General features: G+C 38.4%; 1 protein-coding gene across 2 annotated transcripts in view; it reads right to left on the bottom strand.

Annotated features, from left to right (window-relative positions):
- LOC117435344 (ribonuclease 3-like) overlaps positions 1-23,138 on the bottom strand; it is a 45,214-nt gene extending 22,076 nt beyond the window's left edge. For both annotated transcript variants that reach the window (XM_034921145.2, XM_059018767.1), the window contains exons 1-20: positions 22,967-23,138; positions 21,145-21,978; positions 20,773-20,853; positions 20,218-20,479; positions 19,890-20,031; positions 19,614-19,774; positions 18,780-18,860; positions 18,387-18,473; positions 18,184-18,270; positions 17,225-17,296; positions 16,482-16,563; positions 15,708-15,782; positions 14,409-14,578; positions 11,711-11,835; positions 11,380-11,479; positions 8,587-8,694; positions 7,925-8,032; positions 4,294-4,432; positions 3,857-3,917; positions 2,766-2,825 (exon numbers count right to left, since the gene is read on the bottom strand). In XM_034921145.2, the coding sequence (XP_034777036.2) occupies positions 2,766-2,825; positions 3,857-3,917; positions 4,294-4,432; positions 7,925-8,032; positions 8,587-8,694; positions 11,380-11,479; positions 11,711-11,835; positions 14,409-14,578; positions 15,708-15,782; positions 16,482-16,563; positions 17,225-17,296; positions 18,184-18,270; positions 18,387-18,473; positions 18,780-18,860; positions 19,614-19,774; positions 19,890-20,031; positions 20,218-20,479; positions 20,773-20,853; positions 21,145-21,971 (2,828 nt within the window). In that variant the 5' untranslated portion in view covers positions 21,972-21,978; positions 22,967-23,138. The remainder of the gene's footprint in view (positions 1-2,765; positions 2,826-3,856; positions 3,918-4,293; positions 4,433-7,924; positions 8,033-8,586; positions 8,695-11,379; positions 11,480-11,710; positions 11,836-14,408; positions 14,579-15,707; positions 15,783-16,481; positions 16,564-17,224; positions 17,297-18,183; positions 18,271-18,386; positions 18,474-18,779; positions 18,861-19,613; positions 19,775-19,889; positions 20,032-20,217; positions 20,480-20,772; positions 20,854-21,144; positions 21,979-22,966) is intronic.
- Between the last annotated feature and the right edge of the window lie 44 nt (positions 23,139-23,182).

Genomic DNA, 23,182 nt, shown 5'->3' with positions numbered 1-23,182 from the left:
GTTAGAATGAAATGGCTGACAATTGACATTTTTATAACTCAGTCAGTATCAGCACATCAATGGACATGGATCCAGCAGCGCGTAGGCAGGTCTGAAGGATTTCAAGGAGCCCACAGGAATTACAGCCAGAACTAAAGGCTGTCTAAGTTTTTATTAAGATGTTTTAAAAGAGAAAGGAAGTTCAAAACAGCTTTTTTCTTTTTTTTTTTTGACAAGATAAGTTTTCTCTGTCCATTTGAGATTCACCGCATTGTGAGGCAACTCTTTTTTATTACGAGGAGTGGGGTAGGGGGATTGAGATGTATTATTGTGTGAAATTGACAAAAATATACTTGCTAATGTCAATCACACATCGACTATCTGATATAATTACCAGTATTTCCATTCCAGGGTGGTACCTCTGGATACCGTTTACTTTTGGATACATTTAAATTGTACAATCGTTTACTGTACAATAAATCACCATTGCTTTAACATGAATTGCTTATAGACCCTTTAGTTCCTGAGATGGGGGTATTAACCCATCTGTGTAGGTATGCGGAAGATTAATATTATTAAAAATATTAAATATAAAATGTTTCTGCACTAGTTTACCTACAAAGATTCATTTCAGTGTACAAGTCCAAAGGATACACATAACCTCTACACTTGAAGGTATAAATGTTGTAAACATTGGTGGCTACTCAGTAATGCCTTTTATGATGAAAATGTAGCTTCGATAAAATTATTATTGTAAAAATAATTGATTACATTATTACATAACTAACTGTAGCCTAAATCAATAAAGCACAATTTTGCTTTGCTGCTAGTGGAACTTTGAGTAATATTAATCTGTGATAATTTATTTTATCCTAAAAATACCAAATGGATTTCTAAGATTTCGTCTAGCTGGTGTATTATTGTTCAATGTATTAAGCAATATGTCTTGGTGTATTTCACAGAATTGTATCCTAGGAATATTAATATTATTTTTTAGAGTTTTAACTTTGACTCACTGGTACAGTACAGCCGTGGTGCGCAAACTTTTCATACGCCGCCCCCCCTTACTTCGCATACATTTTGTTGCTTTATTTTTACACTTGGCGCTCCATACATTGAAGCCGTCATTTCGGTTCTGTTTACTGCAGTTTCACTGACACTCACCACTTCAAACATAATTTCTCCGGTTCTACAAGTCCTAGAGTGATCGTCAACTGCTCATTTGAAAGGTAATAACTTAGACTAATTAGCTGTTATTTATGTATTTATTTAAAATGTTCGATCCTTTAAAAAAAAAAAAAAAAACCTGTAGAACTGCCTCTTTAGTCATAGTCGCACCCACCTTGACTCTTTCGCGTCCCCCTAACCCTAACCCCCCCTTACTGACTCTCAGCGTCCCCCACACTTTGCGCACCACTGCATATATAGACTGCATTTACCAACACAACTTGATTTTACAAACACGACTTTAAAAGCTAGCCTTTTTAATGATCTGAGATGTATTCATACAGTAGTCTCTGGCTAAGAGAACACCCCTCTGGAAGCAAGCGAACTGTTCTTATACACTGTGTTCTCTAAAAACAGAGTTAGCCACACAATATGAATCAATAAATAAATACATATGTATTACTTATCATGACGCATGTGTAACAACATATGAAATGAAATGAATAAGTAAAAGCAAAACAATAGGCAAGTGTATGCTAATAAAACTATAATAATAATAATAATAAAAGTAACAGACAAACTAAAGCAAAACAACACGGTCAAAAAGCTTAGATTGCTATGTACTATGAAATTACCTGGCAGGTGCGTTTCGGTCTATCACAATGGCAGAGGCAAAAATAATGGGTGTTACTTAGGGTTAACTTAACATTAATAAACTAACTAACTGTCAAACTAAGTTAACACAGCACCCCTACACATGTTACAAAATGCAGCAGGAATATGCAAGACATGCACATTATTTAACAGAATGGTGAGGCAACTCACCAGAACGGGAACAACCTAATTGCTCAACGACTTGTGTCTCATTCAGGTTTGTTTCAATAGCTCAAACAAATTCCAACTTTGAGTAGCAAGAGAAATAGCTGCGCATTTTGACGTTTGTTTAAATGCCAGTTTGTAGCGATGAGGGGCACTCGTGGAAATCAGAATACAAAATAATTCAATGATATGCAGGCAGTTCTGGATAAACCAATCAGTGTCCCTCAAGACACTCTTGCAATGACAAGTCGCTGTATCCATTGTGAAGGGACCGCTATCGGTGCCAAGAAGGTGTTCTTTTAAGTGAAGTTCCTGTTCCTTTAGCTGGAGCATTTACAAAGGGAAAAATCAGTTTCACCACAAAGGTGTTCCCTTAGGTGAAGTGCTCTCTTAGGAGGTGTTCCTATACGCGGAGACTAGCTACTATACAAAAGATATGCACCCCCCACACATATCATGTCTACAAATGAAAGTAATATACCTTTTAATACCAAAAATGAATAAATAAATACGTAAATAAATAAATCCAACTTGTTCTTATTCGTCGTTTGTTAACCAGGTGAGAATTCTGTGAAGGCATGACAAGATAATCAATGAATGGGATTTTAATATGTGTGGGAATGCAGCATTGGTCTTAAAAAGGGCTAGAACAGCTGACATGCATATGCCAATTACTGGGAACCAAGAGCGCTGTAACATTAACTACCCCTGCAGTATGAAAATACAAACAGAAGTAACCGATAATACAAAATAAAAGTAAAAGGCAAGAATAGTTCATTTGCAGTATTGTTATTTCGTACCTTGTTAAGAACTCCACAACGGCATCACCAAGAAACTCCAGGCGCTCATTATGATTTATTCTGCAATGATGAAGACATCAGTATACATTTTGTAATACAATCATATTCATTATGCTGGCTTCACCACTATGAAACTCAAACTAAACATGTAAAAAAGAAAGTATGAGATAGCTTAATGTTAGACAGCAAAATTAAAAATATTTAAATTATATTTTATATATATATATATATTATATAGACACACACACAGGGGTGAAATTCTCAACAAAAACTGCAGGTACTGGGGCTCCCGAGTGGCGCATCCAGTAAAGGCGCTCTGTGTGGAGTGCAGGATGTGCCCTATAGTCTGGACGTCATGAGTTCGAATCCAGGCTATTCCTTTGCCGACCGAGGACGGGAGCTTCCAGGGGGCAGCGCTCAAATGGCCGAGCGCCGCCCGGGGGGAGGGAGGGTTAAGGTAGGCAGGGTGCCCTCGGCTCACCACGCACCAGCAACCCCTGTAGTCTGGCCAGACGCCTGCGGGCTTGCCTGTAAGCTGCCCGAGAGCTGCGTTGTCCTCCGACGCTGTAGCTCTTGGGTGGCTGCATGGTGAGTCCGCAGTGTGAAAAAAAGCGGTTGGCTGACGGCACACGCTTCGGAGGACAGCGTGGGTTCGTCTTCGCCCTCCCAAGTCAGTTAAATAAAACATCAGTATTGCAGTACCCCACAATCTTGCTTAAATAGCTCATGGCAGATATGAAAAATATCAACAGGGATCCCATAATCTGCTAAATGAGTAAATAAATTAGTAAATAATAATAGGCAATGGGGTCATCTGCCATCAGCAAAATTGCAAGTTACTTCTGAACTGAGTACATTCCAGAAACAGCCAGTAATATTCATAGTTTCTAAATACTTAAACCATTTCAATGCTTCTATTTTAATTAGGTAGAACATTATGCAGGTATTTTTATGCTGTGTATTGAAGGACATTAGCTTTAAAATATTTCTGTGCGCAATGGCAATAGTACCAATTCACAATGTGAATCACTGTAACCATTAATTTAGCATACAGCAGGGTAATCATATTACAAAATGTGCACACTTCTTACCTAGAAGGTGATGGGTCATCCTGGCCAAGCCGCGACATTATATTTATTAATGTGTTTATACCTAAAAAATAAAAAACAAATAAAGCATATTAAGCTGAAAATGCACAAAACAGATAAAATGCTATATATCATTTCAGCAACAGTTGTGAAGCACATGGCACCAGAAAGTCAGGGGTGTGTGTGTTTGTTGGGGGGGGGGGGGGGGGGGGGGGGGTGTACATAAGACAACCAAGGTTGAACAACGTTGTTAAATATCATATGGGAGTTATAGGACTCCTTAAAACACATTCTGGCTTTATTTTATTAGAACACGAGGATACACAACCTATAGAATAGTGCAAACTCTCTGTGTGGGTATACTGTACACTTCAATTAAGCAATTCCTTATCCCTTTAAAAACAAAATACAACACCTTATCTGTTACATTCAGTTTTTACCTTTTTTTCTCATGTACATGTGATGGACTTTTCTATCTCCATACTTGGGCTGCCGAATACCACAGTTCGAAAGAGAGTTTCTGGCATGGTCTGGGTTCATGCCAAAGTTCAAGTGATGACTTGGATGGGTCATGGCCAGCTGCAGTAAGAGAAGAATATGCAAGAGATTATAAAAATTGAATCCTTTTTTAGTTATTGTGCGCTGAAGCACATTTGCAGGGCTCCACATCATGTATAAGAAATAAACAAAATAGTTTGCAGTAATCCTAATTTGCTCCATGCACACACAATTTTATATAAACCACAATATTAAAAATGTTACTGTCATGCAAGGCATGAAAGAGAAGATTTTTCAACATCCCAATGATATGCAAGATATGATTTAGGCTTAGATAATGTTAGACTTAAACAGAAATCTACATGATGACAAATTATTAAATATACTGTAACTTCGGATATAGCCGTGCACCAAGTGTAAAACGCGTTCCGATGCATTCCACACACTTTTGGTCATTCCTGCAATGAGTGTGTTTTATTACACACTCCTATGGATAACGCTCACTGTTTTACTGACGCCGGTATCAGTTCTTAACACTGCATTCCTCTGCATACTTCACATAGCAACAAGCTAACTCTGCCTTAGCGCAAGAAAAAGCAGATCAAGTTCAAAGTCTGCAACACAAAGATTCTGTTCAGCAAACTATATGTTTGAAAAATATTTAGCTTAAAAAAAATAGTAAGGCCAGATTTCAATGTCCCTGCACGGCTTCAGGTAACATTAATGTAACTTCTGGTTTAACTTTTTTTTTTTTTTTAATGTATGCATTTAGTATTTCATGATAAATCCACATCTGGTTAAATGGAGCTTTGTACTGTCCATTTTGTGTTACATTTTTGAAACCGAGTAAAACCTTCAATATATTTGGAAAGGGCCAATACATTTCTATGGTACTATGTTGTTATGTTGCAGAATTCAAAATACAAGCTTAGAATAATCGAATCAGTTAAAATACCTTTTTCATACCACATAGCTGTTCTCAATTTTTTTTTCTAACTTTGCTGGTATAATAATAAAAAAATAAAAAAATAAATAAATAAATAAATCATACACAAAAAAATTCCTGGCGTTTTAAAGATTGCCTAGTGTATTGGATTGTACATTAAGATATTCAAGAAACCAATATTTAAATAATTGTATTACACTTTTTTTTTCTTAAATACTTTACAGGTCTGTCTTTACAGGTGACTTTTGTACTCGGGCTTGCAAAATAATGCCACAAGTCTTTAAAGAAATTAAATAAACTTTGACAATGTAAAATATAGTTGATCTATTTTATGTTAACTTTAAGAAATATGCGTCGCACTAACTGTTAAGACAATAATCCAAATACATGCATTTTCAAACTGTGTTGCTATTTTATTTGTACCGTAATAAAAACGAGAATGCAGTTTCCCGTCTTTAATGTACAGTTCCTTGTCATTATTATAGTCTACATAAGGAAAGTCAATGTAACAATATGAAAGATGGGGGGCTCCCGAGTGGCGCTTCCAGTAAAGGTGCTCTGCACGGAGTGCAGGATGTGCCTATAGCCTGGAGATCGCAAGTTCGAATCAAGGCTATATCACAGCCAACCGTGACCGGGAGTTCCTAGGGGGCGGCGCACAATTGGCTGAGCGCTGCCCGGGTAGGGAGGGCTTAGGTCGGCAGGGGAATCCACGGCCCACCGCGCATCAGCAACCCCTGTGGACAATAGGGTGCCTGTGGTTCTGCAGTGGAGCTGCCAGATCTGTGTTGTCCTCCGACACTATAGGTCCAGTGGCATCGCTGTGGATCCGCAGTGCGAAAAAAGACAGCTTGGCAGGAGCATGTTTCGGAGGACGCGTGCTCCAGCCGCCGTTTCCCGAATCGGCGGGGGGTTTGCAAGTGGTGAGCCGAGGATACAGATAATAACTGGGCATACTAAACTGGGGAGAAAGACTGATGACAACTAGGGTCAAAGTTTAGCGTTACATCCAGATTTGTTTCGTTTTGGGAGAAAGTCCTAGCCATTACTCTTCTAGTATCCCACAATCCATTGCAAAAGAAAGGTTTATCTGATCCAAAGACATTTCTTTGACTGATCACGTAGGAAATGGGGTCATCCGCTTGTAAACATCAGCAATGTGCTTAAGTTGCACACAGGAATAGAACTATCCACGCAACTCCTGTGCTTCTTGCACGTTCACGGGAAACGCACCAAATGTGTAAAACAAAAACCACGCTTTGATGCATTGCGCACATTCCTCCATCATCCTCAATAATATGTAAATGGATGCATGTTATACTTTGAAAACTATGGGCATCATAATCATACTGATGGCCAAGTTCATTTTAAAAGTACCAGCAGTCTAAGAACATCTGCCTTGAAAAAAATTGTTACTTTCTATAGATCAGATAGAATATGAGCATATTCTTACTGCAAGGAGGAAATTAAACCCATCAAGCAAGTCTATGGCCAGTAATATACTTGTTTGGAGTGGGGGGAGCAAATATCCAAAAATACAAATAAAGAATATTTATAATAAAAAAATGATATACATATGTAAAAAAGGCATTCACAGTGATTGGGTGGATAAGTATTGTTTTACGGTCCTCTATAAAACATAGAAACCTTAATTAGTTTATATTGAAAATGTGGGATGTATAAAAGAATGTCATTAGGAAAAAAACGAGAATGGGTTAGAGACACATTTAACTCATTGGATGCCATAGGTAGTCCCAAGACATGAAACCTTTCATGAAAATCAGTAAGCTTTATTTCTTCTCATCCTCTTGAGAATGCAAACACATTGTCTTTGAACATGTACAGTTTAAATGATGCCTTTTATTTTACAAGGATCCCCAAACAGGACGGTAAGGAACAATAGAAATGCCAGTGGGCTTTCAAAAGATTATGCAAGCCTGATACAGAGTATTAGAAATCTTTGAAACCAAGCAGGTAAGCTGTTAAAATGTATAACTAGCTGGCTGACTGTACGGTCCTTCAAGTTCTAGAACCGAGGTAGTTTAACTTCATTAGGTAAACACAGTGAACAGGGGAATTGCAAACAAAACAAGAGCTTTATTTAAATTATGATATACGTGTTATATACTTTTATCTGCAACTGTAACTTTCTAAGAATCGCTCCCACAGCTGTGAAACATTTAGTTTGCACTAAAATGGCGTGTAACTTCTTTGAAGAAAAGGGGAGGTACTTAAACATATTCCTAATGGAAGCAGGTGACTGTAGATGCCCTACATAAGGAATCTGCTACAACTTCACAATTTGTTTAAGCTGACAGCTTTAAATAACATGAAGGCGTGTAGAGGTCTACCATTAACAGGTACTTTTTCTTCTTCTTTATATGCTGCCAATATATGTATTTATAAATATTTAAGTATACTACAGTATTTCAGTTTTTACCCCTCTCCCTCCCATGTAGATACCATCACGCTGCAAAACGTGTTAAGTAACCACATGTGCATACTATGCATACAAAGCCCTAAGGGAAGGTTGCATTTGGAACACAAGGTTGTTAGTGGTTTATTATGCCCTCTCCTCTCCTCTCCTCTCCTCTCCTCTCCTCTCCTCTCCTCTCCTCTCCTCTCACCTGCAGAAGACAGCGCTCCTTGAACACGTATCCTATCAACTTGTCCAAATCCTTAAGGCATTGATGGTAGCGAATGTGGTGTGTAAGGACCGGTAACATCATTGCATGCTGTAGAGGAAAGAAATAAAAAAAAGATTTCAGAGAACAATATAGCTAGAAACCATCAGAACAATGATTGCATGCAAACAATTGTTCACTAGTTTTATTCTGTTGCAACTTATAGAATTTGTCTTTGCATGAATGCCGTGCAAACTTTCATAAGGAAAGATTAGGGCCTCCATGTTTTACATGGAGTATGAATATGAAATGCTCTGTATACCTTAAGAAACTCTTCCCAGCACATGCCAGACAAGTAACACCCAAGATGGACTTTCTTGGTGTTTGTTTTTGACTTACAAGGATATCAGAACTGTCAAAACCTCAGTAGTCACAGGGGATAAGCACACAAGCTGACAAAGCTAATTCATTTCATAAACTCATAAACACGCTATGTATTTTAGACTTTTTACATTCTCTTACGGTCGTAACAGCGCCACTTCCTCAGCCAATCACAATCACAGTTAAGAAATGACAAGGCAATTCATTGTAGTTTTTATCTTGATTACATCCAGCTAACATTGGAAAGCTTTTCTAGGTCCATAAAGTTGAGGTCCATAGAGTACCTGGCAAACATCAGATCGGATGCCTGTTTTCCAGAACCCCTGGCTACTCAGTTCCACAGTCACCTCTCGTCGCATCGTGTTTTTCTGTCTGATCTTCTGAAGAGCTTCCTGTAACATGAATCATCAATAACAGATATTAATAATCATGCTCCATCAAATCTACAAACTATGTCACAGCTGGTGAGTCTGTTCAGCAAGAACATTAAATCGGGAAAAACAACACTATATTTAGTGCTGGGACAAATATCTGAATATTCAAACAAACATTTTTTGACATGTATTCGGATACAAAAATCAGATGTATGTATTCACTACAAAATGACAAAAATACTGCACTTATTTACTGTCTCGCCAGAATTTCCGCAACAGTTTCAAAAAATGGCAAATGAAAAAGAGCTCTGTGTGATATTAACTATATAAAACACAGAATCAACACAGCAGCTCTTGAGCCTCTATATTTTTTAGACAGCAAAAAGTAAACAAACCAGATTATGCGCGTGCACCATAGTGACCTCTATGGAAAGCCATCTGGGACAAAAACGCTTTGTGCTGCTTTAGAGCCAGAATCTCATGGGACAGAAAAAGGCAAGCACATCTTTCTGAAATGCCTCACTTAAACAGTACCCAACTTCCTGAAAATGTTGTGCAGTGTTTTTTTATATAGACTGTATATATCATATATACTGTATATTGTTGCGACTTTCTGCGTCGATGGCCACTGTTTACTGTGAAGAAACGGCAATGGCAAGGAATGAAAAAAAAAAAGAAAACAAATAAAATGCATTGTCAACTTTATGTACCATTTATTTGGGGAATAAACAAAACAATGTTTAACTTGAACTGCTATTTGGCATCCTTAGTTTTGTAGCTAATTCACTAGGGTAAAGTAAGTCCTACACAACGTATTCTTTACTCCTAGGATATATTTCTATTTTAACGTATTTGTAAGGTCTTGCTGTAAAATAAAGGCACACACACAGGGGCCACGTCCCCTGCTGCTACGCTGTCTCTGTCTGCGTTCTTACATTTGGAAAAACGAACGAATAGCCGAACGAATATTTAAATTATGAGTGAATATCCAAACAAGTGAGTTTACGAAAAAAGAGTAGACAAACTTTAGTTGCTACATCTTACTTATATATAGATTAGCAAAAACTATTTATATCCCGTGTAATACTTCTGCTTTCACTGGATTACTGTCTTATAGCAGGCTTAACCCTAGAAACATTAAAATCCCAATCACCAATGAGTAAATCCCTGAAATGTGTAAATTACATCACATTACACCTGTCTACAAGTGTTTAGGTTACTTACAACTGTATTCATTGTTTTGTTCTATCTTTCAGAGCTGGAAACTGTAACCCAACTTTCTTTGTTCATTGCAGTTTGTATAATAAATCCTCAGGGCTCTCGTGTCCCAGAGGATTTCTCTCTCATTTCACTGTGTTAGAAGTATAAAACAGCTCCATGATCAATGCAGATGTACTACGTTAAAGAGGGCTTTGAAAAATCCAAGTGCTTGTGGATTTATGATTTTCTTTGTGTTCTGGCTCCAGGGGGAGCAGATTGTAGTCACCACAAACATGTTAAAAGTAGATACTAAGCTACATGGTTCAATATTAGTGCTGTAGTCAGTGCTCAAGATAAGGTTTTGGGTCTGGGAGTAACTTGACCTCTAATTTTAACAGAGAGAGTAAAATGTATTTTCAGGGGGTAAAATGCAACATTACCTTGAAGTCATGAGTTATCTTGATAAATACTGTACAATCTTTAATGGTAATGGGGTAGGCATTAAAAAAGTACCTGCAATGTTACTTTGAACTACTGTACAACCACAGTTCTACAAGGTTCTTTATCTGCTCAGCACTTCTTTTTTTTTGAGGTATCACAGACTAATTAATTGTGTTACTTAAATTACATTTAATTACATTAAATTCTTAAACTCTGTGAACATGTTAAAACTTCAACATGGCTCCAGTTGGATTTGTAGCTGGATTGGGGTGTTCACGCTTTGACCTGTGTAGCTTAAAATTTGTCTTATTCTTACTGTGATTAGCTGCAAAGTCATCGTCAGGGCTGGCCAGAGATGGGACAATGTTTGTTGGGTTGTTTTTTCTTGTGTAGAGTTTCCTAGTAACTGAATGCATTGTATTCTTGGAGATGTAGTTGTTATGTTAGTGGAAGTTTTAGGGGAGGCAGACAAGCTGTGCAGCAAAATTGCAATGAACATTTTTATCCATTAAATCAGAAATTTAGTACGTATTTCGGATTTTTTAATGTGTAAAAACGGCAGGTACGCAGCTTGTCTGGACTGCTGGCTGTACCTGTGTATTGACGTTCCTGACCTAGTTGCTCATCCATAAGGTAAAACAATCTGATCTGCAAACACTATAGTAATGAAACAATTGTAATGTACATTTTAGGTTCAGTTTTGGATTACAACTTCCATGACTACAGCCTATTGATGAGCATGTGTCTGATTTACACGTGAAATAGCTATTTTTGTATATTTTTTTTCTTTACCTAATAGTTAAAAGGAGTAACTGACAGGCCTCCACCTCTCTCCAGTGCACCAAAGACTGAAACACTGCTTACGTATATGGGGGACTCCTACTTTCTCTGGTTAAACAGCTAATTTTATAAGATAACTTCTACATGTTCTTACCTACTGATCTAAAAATTGCTAAATTGTTACTATACATTGGGTTTATTAGAACAATGTAACCTACAGATTAAACATGTATACATTAACGAAAAACTCCAGTGAGCTGCCTGATTCATCTTGTTAAATACCTCTCTTTGTGTTAGCTTCTGTTTGTCCACTTGTCTGACTTTTGGACTGTTGGCCAGCAGATGGCGTAGTTTCACATAGCTCTTCCATAACTTCTGGTACCTTAAACACAATATTGTTATCAAAATAAACTGTGAAAGTAGAACATGCCTTCTGTTACTGCAATATTTATTTTGTATTTAAACTATATTTTGTATACAAAATAAAAAATAAAATCCCAGTATGACTAACTCATTATTGTAACAGTATGTAGTTCGCATGGGTATGCTTCCTCTAAAAGGAAAAAAAAAAAATCAAAAATCAAAAGGTTCCAGGAAAAAAAGAAAATCTTACTGTGGGTCACCGGCATAGCTCAGTTGCGCTGGTCTTATCCCAAAGTGCACAATTATAGGAAAGGTAATGACATCTGGGTTAAACTGCTCCCGGTCCAATTGGTCAATGCGAACAGAGCTGGGTTTCTGCAAAATGTAACTTTCAAAACTCAAAACCAGATAAGCTGTTCACAAAGGCTTGTGAAAACTGTGAACACGAAGAACATTTGCTATATATTATGCTTTTAAGTAAGTAGGTCTTCGTGAATCTAGTACAAGTACCAGATACCACATAAGTTCATTGATTAACATTCATAAATGACTTGCACATCTTTTGTAAAATACCAGGCAAAGACATAAAGGATAGAATGGCTAAGTTTGCAGTACAGTTATAAATCACAATATGAAATTACAAAGTGCTTCTAATCTGGATGCCAAGCATCGTGAGAACTGCAAGATGATTTAAGCATACATTGCTTTGAAAAGAAAAACACAGATCACCACGTAATAATCTTACTTGGCTAGTTTCCAGTTATTCTAATCTTAATTTGTCTGGTATAAGAATTGCTGTCAGCATTATATATGTACTACTTTTGAATAAACAAATTAAAAAACAAATGTATGAATAAGAGAATGTATTTTCCATATTGTTTTATCTTAGGATAAAAAGAATTTGAATTTCTATGAAAATGGCACAGATTTCACTTGTCCTACTAAAGAAAACATGTTTAAATGTGAAGTAGTATAGCTGCCACCTATAAAAGTACAATCTCCTCTATTTAGTTTACTATTAATAAACATTTGCAAAATCAATAAAACTAACAGTGTGCATTATATCATTTCTTGAATTTGTTTTTGTGATATGATGAAATTGCTTACTAACTCAATGACATTCTGTTCAAATATTAAACAACCTAGCATTGTTTCATGCAAAGATAGTCTGTACATATATATTTCTTACCACGCAAGTATTGGTATATCTATGCCTGCAATTCCCACAATGCACCAAGCTCTAGCAATTTCCTGCCAAATAAATATTCTGCTAATGAGAAGTTTTTTTGGAGACTGACTTACTTGCCAAGTACTGTTTTCAACCTTTTTTTTTTTAGCCCAACAGTTTTAAATCCTGCATTTTGATTTAACCAGTACACTGCGATTAACTTGCATGGTTTACTTTTAATAGAGAACAGAGGCACCCAGTGGTGTAGTGCTATATTTAGAAGTAAGGGGTCCATATTATCTTCCTCCCCCCCCCCCCCAGCTCTCTCACCCCTACCACACACCCCTGCCGTCCCCGTTTCCCCATACATTCAACAGAATGCAGTTTATCACGCTAGTAGTTACCGTATTTGAAAGGGCTAACGAGTGTACCAATTAATTACAAATTCAGACAATCAGATATTGAGGTAATTTACTATTGTAAAGCAATAGTATATGCAAGGCACTAGGCTTACAGCTATTTATATTAAAGATAAACAAACAAATAAAGAAATACATATTTTCACAACACAATATTAAAACACGGTCATTATTATTATTAATCCTATGTGTAACACCCACCCTTCTCTTATATTTAATGGTTTGGTCCTGAATCAGCTCGTCTCACTGTCCTACTGCAGCTGCTTAAGAGCGAATGAGACTTTTGAAACAGAAGTGCATCCGTTTGCAAAAAAAGATGTGCAAGGCCACACACAGGTACCCTTTATTTGTTTGTTGTGAGTTTTATCTTTTAAATAAATGTTTAGCTTATTTTATCTACATGATTTCTAATATATGGATCTAAAAATAAGAACTGTTCAAATTATTACATCCAATTGTAGAACGCTGACACCTCAGCACAGCGTTGACACAGGTTCCCTTCACCTCTCTTACTCATTCTAGACCAGACATGCTGTATTTAAACTGTTTCATTATTTCTCTCTCTTACGGTTATTGTATTCTTTGCTTATTTGTATGGGTTACATACACATGTATATCTATCTCCATATATTAATAGGAGTAAAACAGTTAAATATTGTACACGTGAAATACGGAAGCGGTGCTCTCCCTGCCCTAGAAGCGAGAGCTCGGCGCTCCCTGCCCTAGAAGCGAGGGCTCGACGCTCCCTGCCCTAGAAGCGAGGGCTCGGCGCTCCCTGCCCTAGAAGCGAGGGCTCGGCGCTCCCTGCCCTAGAAGCGAGGGCTCGGCGCTCCCTGCCCTAGAAGCGAGGGCTCGGCGCTCCCTGCCCTAGAAGCGAGGGCTCGGCACTCCCTGCCCTAGAAGCGAGGGCTCGACGCTCCCTGCCCTAGAAGCGAGGGCTCGACGCTCCCTGCCCTAGAAGCGAGGGCTCGGCGCTCCCTGCCCTAGAAGCGAGGGCTCGGCGCTCCCTGCCCTAGAAGCGAGGGCTCGACGCTCCCTGCCCTAGAAGCGAGGGCTTGGCACTCCCTGCCCTAGAAGCGAGGGCTCGGCGCTCCCTGCCCTAGAAGCGAGGGCTCGGCGCTCCCTGCCCTAGAAGCGAGGGCTCGGCGCTCCCTGCCCTAGAAGCGAGGGCTCGGCGCTCCCTGCCCTAGAAGCGAGGGCTCGGCGCTCCCTGCCCTAGAAGCGAGGGCTCGGCACTCCCTGCCCTAGAAGCGAGGGCTCGGCGCTCCCTGCCCTAGAAGCGAGGGCTCGGCGCTCCCTGCAGACCCGCAGCACTACACCCCTGCAGACACCACAAAGTACATTAAACTGAACAGATTTACCATGCCAGGACTGGTGACGATCATTCCTTTACATTCCTCTGCATATTTCTGCCACTCCAACTCCTCCCACTGCAGCATGTTGGCAATCTCTTCTTCAGGAACCAGCGGTTTGTTGCTGTGCAGCATGTACAGGAGCACCTGGTGCATGGACAGCACCTCCTTCCCACCGTCTAACGAAAGACATACAACTTACAACACATACAACTACTGATATCATTCAAGAATATACTAATAGGGTGTTACAGCACACCCTGCAAAGTTTACATGAAACACATTATATTACCTTTGCTGAGTCCCATGTTGTCCCATTATTGCAGCGTTACTTTTAAACATACTCTTTTGCATTTTTAATCACACGTCATAAATCAACTGGGCAATACATTCCTCAACATTTACTAGAGAGTGTTCGCCAGAAGAAAAAATAAAAAAAAGGATCACAGTGTATTCAGATCACACTCCCCCCACAGCAATGCTGGTTTTCTGTTCAGACAATCAGCCACTAATTTCAAACAGAGCATTGTTGGAAAATGGAGCATGAACTGGATACACTGGTATGTTTAGAAGAAAAATTCTCCTGGCAAATGTAAAAGTTGAAAAAAAAGTAATATCTTGTTTATTTTCATTGATGTGTCAATAAAAACAATTAAAAAAAAAAAAACATTAAAACTATCAGGAATATGTTGAAAAAAACTGCTGGAAATACAAAGGAAATGAATGCGTTTCTTGTAAATACTGCAAGGGGTTCGGTAACACTTTCATTTACTAGGAAGTCTTGACAATTATAACATGTTTATGAATGAATGCATACAAAAATAAGATACATACATCCTGTTGGTAATATCAGATAGCCATAATCAAAAATACAATCGCGCATGTATCTGACAATTACAAAAATAAATAAACACAACAGTAGGCAGGCAAATAATGAAAGAATGATGATATTTACTTTACAAAGTATCAGTTACCGTATTTTCTTACTGGGTTGACATTACCATCCAAACAGTTCTTCATGCCTCATAATGAATGCCCAGTATGAACATGCCTGGTTATTGTCCCATTTACAGGTGCCATGTTTTGCAGACAGCCTTACTCATTCATTCAGATCCGCTAAGCTTGATAATTTAATTCCTATGTATGTATGTATGTATGTATGTATGTATGTATGTGTGTTAGAAAAAAATAAAGACCACTAACTATAAAACATTCACCTATTATGTGAGACCACAAGGTGGCAATAGTATCCCCATAACCACTGTGCTGAGTGTATGTTGTGAAATACACACCAGCATATTCACTCACCAGGAAGAAATCTAACAAAACGAGGCATAAAATGAAATTTTTGACAAATGGAAGTATCACTCTCACTTTCAGGCCCTACAAAAAGATGAAAAAATAATGGTTACTGTATATCACATTCTTTCTGCTGATTTACATGTTGGGTTGTTTAAATGTCCTTTAGTGTACAGAGTAGATCACACATTACCCTTCACTCGTTTCTTACATTTCACAGCTAGTACCACAGGAGAGAAGAGTATGATGCAGTTTACAATATTTTGTTTATGATCTTTGATTCATTGTCAAATAAAGGTTTTCTTCCAAGCAGGAGATGGAGCCAATGCCTCATTTAACAGACACAATAAGGTGCATATACAAATTGGGGGTCTGGTGTTGCTGTTTGTTTTGTATACCAACACAAAAAGCATTTATTTTAACACAATACAATGCATGCCAGCAGCATTAGCGGCAAGTCTTAAACTAGAGATAATTGCCACTAAAAGATTGCCAAAGACTAATACGTGAAGGTAAATTAGACTCAATTTGAAACTTGTGATCCAAGTGCTTTTCAACAGGGTTCTTGTAATTTTGTGAAAATGTACTCAAGTTGTTGCAGTAACATCGCTGGTGGATGACACAGTGATGATTATAAGGACGCTCCCTGGTATGAGTGGCCATGTCATATCAAACCAAAATCACATTAAACATGGCCATAGAAAGAAAGATAAGAATCACTATAAACCAGATTTTTAAAATGATGGATGTTTTTAAATAATGAAGAATAAATAAAGAAAATACCCTTAAGATTCCAGTCGTACAGCTCCAAGATATCTTTAAATAAATAAGATGAAAACAGCTCCAGTCCTTTTACACAGTAATTCTGCAATTATAATAATAAAATACAGCATTAAATCTTCCAGCAATTAATGTTCCTATTGTGTGCATATACAGTAGACTCCTCTCCAACAAGTGTTGGGGCACAAAACATTTGCTGACTTGTGCACAACTACTAAAATATTTACATTCTTTTTCTGAGATCAGTTTAAGGTGTATACCTGTAGATTGGCTGTGATGTTCAAGGTCTGAGAACAGGTACTGCATTTTCAGTCTTCAGATACTAATTCTACTGTAATACTTTAGAGATTTAACTAAAATTTGCAGGCAAAGTTTAATCCAGTTTAGTGAGACAGGGCATTCTGGCACAAAGGTGTAATATTTGGAGGATAATACAGTGCACCCTTGATATTTCTCAAATGTTGGTTAATTAACAGAGAGTCTGTGTTTACAGTAAATTCTGCAAGAGCTATATTTTACTGTATAAGGATCCTTCACCAATTAACTTTTTTTTGATATGACATGATTTTTTGATGCACAAGTCAGACTGAAATAGAGGGAGAACTTTAAAAAAAACTGATGTTCAGTCTAAGTCTATCTCCTTTTTAACAAGAGCTATCATTCAGTCAAACAGCAGATAACATACTATGGCTTGTTAAGAAACTAGGACAATAAAAAATAAATGATAACAAATAAATAATATTCACCTCTGGTGCCATTTCTTCAATAAAATGAATGGTGTAATCTATGTTAAAACGGATCACTCTGCATAATGGAATCTGAAATTATACAGATGGCAAAGTTAAAAATATGCTCCAAAATCTCCTGCTCAAAGTAACTGGACCACAGAGGAATACATTTAAATTGAAGGCACAGAACATTAGTATGGACCTTCAAGCTAAGCGTCTGAAAAGAACGCCTATTTATTATGAGCCCTTCATCCAATTTATAAACCACAAATGATCAGACAATGCCTCGTTTTGACCTGTTAATCTGTTTCCACTAGCATGCCCTGTTTCAACTGTACACATTATCATTTCATAATCTGTGTGATCCCAGCAGTTCCTCTTAAAATGCGAATGCCATAATGTTTAACTCCCTGTATTTAAACACTTTCTGTATGCATCACCCAATTTGCAGTTGTGGTCATGCCTCTGCATTGATGGATTTTCTGTCTTCATTTTTCAAAGGTGGACCCAACATCTTGCAGTGCTTTTCACTTCAGCAAGCCTCCTAGTTATTTTTTGTTAGAAAATAAAGAGACCAGTGGAATCTTCCAATAAGGAATTGTACACCACTACAGTTACTTTCATGTATCCCTCTACACAATAAAATTGTTTTAAATACTGCAGCCATTTCCCTTAACGTGGTCATAAGATTTAAAATTCAAGACATGTCAGGAGACTGACCAGTACCAGCACTCCTGGTCACCAGCCAAGATGAGAAACTTGACAGATTCAAACCTTGCTCACGTGGCTCAGACTGTACACCAAACGGCAGTTCTTTTATTATTGTCGGCGAGCCACTGGGGTCCCTTAAAAGCTGTAATTGTTTATTTTTTTGCTTTTTTTCTCATACATTAAGTTCTGTCCTGTTTGTCTTACGAGAAGCATTTCTCACCATTAATGAAGATCAGTTGGTATCACAATAAGTTATTAATACTTACATTAGTAAGCGGAGTGTGTGAAAACAAAGAGAATCCTTCAAAGATGTACTCATGATCATCATATTCTATTACAGTAGGTCGGTCAGTCTACAAAGACAGTGTTTTTGAACAACATTTAAATATATGGCTTTAAATATTCAAAGATATTTATATAGTGCAATAATGCATCTATTGCCAGAAATAAATTGCCAACATTGACTTACTAAGAAGTTGGTAGGTGGGGACACTGTAATTCTGTAGTGGTACAGTCTTCCTGCATTGTTTGTCATTAGACGACACGCTTTAACATGCTAGGAAAGATCAAAGAAATAAATAAATATTGTTTTGTTTAGAAACTCTCTGCATGCTGCAATAGTCACTGCATTGTTACTGTTTACTTATTATGAATTACAGTCAGTTGTCCTCTTAGGATCTTTAAGGCTGATTTCTAAAAGGATCATTGCAAAAATAGCAACCAGTTACACTATACAATAACAGCATTAATAATTACAGCTGGTTCAACCAGGGAACTACAAAGCTTTTCGGACACAGATACAACATGTGCAGCTCATCATGGCCAGACACTATTTGATCTAATAGTAAGACATTCTTCTCACCTCTTCCCCTGGATAAATGCTGTGTCGGATTCCAGTCCGCCTGGCTTTGGCACTGCACTTGCACAATGGCCCATCATTCATCTATGAAATATTAACACAGATGATTTGATATAATAAATACATTACCTGCAGTATTACACGCAGCCTAATAAATAGAAAAAACTCACATTTGATACCAGTACTCGATATGGGTATAGGTTGATGAAACGAACCCCTTAGTAAATTAATTTGACAGATTTTAAAAAAGAAAACATATTACTAATTAAGGACATGTTTTCCTAACTGGAAGACTGGAATGCTTAAGACTTAGTGTTAAAAGGACTGCAGTAGCAGTTTGTATCTGCTCATTGCAAGACTTACTTCCGCCTTCTGGCTAAACAAATTACTGTACTCCACTTTGCCAATGATTCCATGTCGCTATCCATGCTGGGTTTAAGCTAAAAATATGTTATTCCATTACAGATTTTAACGAAACTCTTTATTTGAGGAGTTTTTTATTGGAAAAATTTTGATCAGAGCCACTGACAGTCAAACTGCTATCTCAGGGTGTATTTGAGCAAGAGATTTTGAATCGCTGGTCTAAAGCTGCAATTGCGCATTTTCCCTTAAAAAGACACCCCAAATAACAAGCTTCATTAAAATATGACTTGGGTGTATTGTTGTCACATAATGACCAAGGAGTAGGTAATGCATAGCTAAATTACGAAAATGGTGCAACTGGTGACACAACTTTACAAATGAATAAATGCTGGCCAGCTCTCTGTACCACAGTTCCTTTTGGATAAAATGCATGTCCACCCTTAATGTACTAACAAGAGTAAGAGATTTGCAGACCTGGCCGCGATCATTGTACCAGAGTTCCTCCTGCAGGCGGTCCGGGTGTGCCTTTTTGCGTTTGATTTCTGCAATGACATCGAAGATGTCCGAGTCTGAACTACTGCTGCTGCAGCTGCTTCCTCCATCCGACTCGCATTCAGAGTCACTTGAACTCTCATCTAAGGGTAGACACACACTGTCAGATTTTTCTTACCCAGCTCTGACCATCTAAATCTGGGAAAGAAAGTAACTTTACCTGAAATGTTATACAGACAGTAACATAAAAAATGGTACCTAGATCATCATCTAACTTGGTCTTTGGTGGTTCCCATTGAGGTCTTGATGCTTTGGCTCTTTCTTGTCTCTTCACCAACTCCTCTTCAAATCTGTCATATAGATCTCGCAGTTTACTTGTGCCAACAATGGTAGAGTCACCCTGAAAAAAAAAAAAAAAAGTTAACATATATGACTATAAATGGGCGTTTGTGTGAGCGAAATCAGGGTATAAGCTAAGGTGAATGTTAAATCATATAACCAATTTTGTATAACTTGACCTGACTTGTTAACATTAAAGGTGGCCCAACAGGGTTAAACTATGAATAAAAATTGTTCTTTTACATACCACTTGATCCATAGGGTCATTCGAGTAGTAATTCTCAGCATGGGTACAGCGAATCCACACCGGCTTAAGAAGCTCTTCCTCTTCTCGATCATCTTCAGCTCTTTCTACTTGATTCTCTTCTGGTTCTTTGTTTTTCACAGAAGTGTAGTTCTTCTCTCTACTTGAGCCCTGGCTCTCTGGCCTCCTCTCCCTCTCCCTCTCCCTCTCCCTCTCCCTCTCCTCTTCCCAGCGAGGCCGCTTCCTATCCCGACTGCTCGAACGACTACAAAAATAAACAAAACAAAACAGTAAGCATTTCACATGTTGTAGAGTGTATGATCAGAGACTGCACAATGGCTCAGTCATGCAAGCCTCAGCACAGCAAATACAGGGTTTGGTCATCAGAAAAGTGTGAAAACACCCTTTTCTTTAAGTGTGAGATTAAAATAAATTCTGCAAAGTTCCTAAATTTGCAAAAAAAAAAGCCCCTTGCTACACAAATAAACAAAACAAACCTTGTTGAAAAGCTATACTATTTTTTTCATTTTTAAATTCTTATTAAAATAACAGTCTCACCTCCTTGGTCTCTTGGAGTCTTTTCTGTGTTGCCTTTCACAAGACACAGACCGTCTGCTCTCCCTGTGTCGATGCCTTTCCCTTTAGTTAGTAAGAAAGAAAGAAAGAAAGAAAGAAAGAAAGAAAGAAAGAAAGAAAGAATATTGATGTCTGCCACAGAGATATGTTGGCTATAAAAAAAAAAAACTAAAATATTAAATGATATTCTTTAAAACATACTAAAACTACATAAAAATAACCGCAACCAGTCTTCCTCTCAGGCTTTCTACAGAGATCGCTAATTACTGGATCCCAACAGTAGAATGCTGGCAGTATGCACTTGCAACAGACAGCAATAGCAATGTGAGGAGACTGCAAATAACTCAGCAATACCTGCTTCGCTCCCGACTTCTGTGGCGAGGTGGTGTTCTGCCTCGGTCATAGTCTGATCTGTGACGGCTACTTTCCTGCCTCCTCCTGTCTGGGCTCTTTCCACGATCCCGCCGTTCTCCAGAACAGTCCATCCTGTGCCTGTCACCATGGCTTCCATAGGTGTACCCCTTGTGCCTGGGCTCCTTGGAGCGCCGGTTTCTTTCTGGCGACCTTCGCTCACTCTGCGACTTCTCAGCTTTGTACTGACTTGCATGTCTGAACTGATCGGTGTTGAAAGAGCTGGAGTGCTGTTGATATCCGGCATTAAAATTGGGTGGAGGAAAGGGTGGCTGGGAATAGTTAATGGAATAAGGGGGCTGGTAGCTCATTTGCTGTGGCATGGAGGGTGGAACAGGGGTGTGTGGTAATGGTGGAGGAGGCATCATGTAATGATAGGTGCTTTGACCTGAAGCTGCTGATCCAGACAATGAGCTCTTGGTAGGGATTAGGATTGGAGGGGGAGGAAAGTTAGGGGGCCCTGGGAAGGCTTGTCTAACTGGAGGGTTAGGAAACGGGGGTCTCAATGGGCACTGGTTTGTAGGATTCTGTCCCAGTGGGGGCATTGGGGGTGGATAAGGTATAAAATCAGGTCTGGGAGGCATGTAACCTGCACTACCAGAGTTAGAATAGCCAGGGGAGGGAGCAGCTTGTGGATCATAATGAAAAGGAGGCATGGGCTGCGGAGGTGCAATTGGTCTGAGATTCTGTGGCCTGTAATTATGAGGTGTTCCACGCTGTCCAGATGCACCCCTTCCACGGGGACAACCTCGGCCGGGATGAAACGACATTATATTTCTTAAAAAACAAAAACATATCATTACAATTACTATTTCATTGTTTCCAACATTCCATCTTGTTCTGGTTGCATTTTTATATTTAACTGTATTGCACTCATGCATGACTTAAATTGGTCTTTCTGGTACTTGAATACCTAACTCCACAAGTCCAGTTGACTTGTTTACAAGCCTCCAATGATTGTGGAAACAGTAGAATAAACTACATTAAAAAAACAAAATGATCCAATCCACCAATACAAAAAAAAACATATTAGGTTGCAGTAGGCTCTGCAAAAATGTGGAGTGTAATTGCACTATGTGGTGATCGTGTGCTACTACTGTGTTTGCCAAAAAAATGTTATTTAGTTTTAACAAACATGAACTATAAAATGAGCAATTATCATTTTGTCATTTAGCAGACGCTTTTATGCAATCCTGGGGAGCCCCAATCCTGCAGGTTTTATAGGTGTCTTTACATCATCAATGGCTAAAGATCTGGGCACATGTTAATCTTGACTTTTAATTGTGCAATAATTGTGCAATTAAGTAACTGAGATCTCAGTTGAAACGAAAACCAGAAGACTCCTGGTCCACTGGAAAAATAGGAGGCACTTTTTTACACAGAAAATTATGAGGGTCTGGAACCAACTCCCCAGTAATGTTGTTGAAGCTGACACCCTGGGATCCTTCAAGAAGCTGCTTGATGAGATTCTGGGATCAAAAAGATACTAACAACCAAACGAGCAAGATTTCTTATGTTCTTAACTATGCTTCACAACTGCTGCTGCAGTCATTTTACAATAGGACCTCTGTTTTACGTCTCACCCGAAGTGTGTGTGTATGAGATATATATATATGTGTGTGTGTGTGTGTGTGTGTGTGTGTGTTTTCCTACAGAACCGTATCTTGTTACTAATTTTGCATCTTTTGCTAAAAACAAAAAAAACACGTGTTTGCTGATGGATGGCAGTGAACTGGAAAAAAAATGCTGTAAAACAAATCCTTACCGTTGGAAATTAAGAAGGTCTCGTCGGGAACTGTATCTGACGTAACAGTAAAACACTGAAGTAATATAAACCTAAAAACTGCAAACCAGCCACAGTCACTGCATTCTACCTAAACAGGAAATGTAGAGAAGAAATCCCGCCCTCGTTTTTTTGGAGGGTGGATATGATTGGTAAAGCGTTTCATTTAACGGAGCAGGGCATATTTTACCTTTAGTT

Source organism: Acipenser ruthenus, chromosome 3 (assembly GCF_902713425.1).
Source record: "Acipenser ruthenus chromosome 3, fAciRut3.2 maternal haplotype, whole genome shotgun sequence".
Lineage (NCBI taxonomy): Eukaryota > Metazoa > Chordata > Actinopteri > Acipenseriformes > Acipenseridae > Acipenser > Acipenser ruthenus.
Note: the sequence above shows the minus strand (reverse complement) of the source record. Positions and strands in the feature narration are given on the sequence as shown.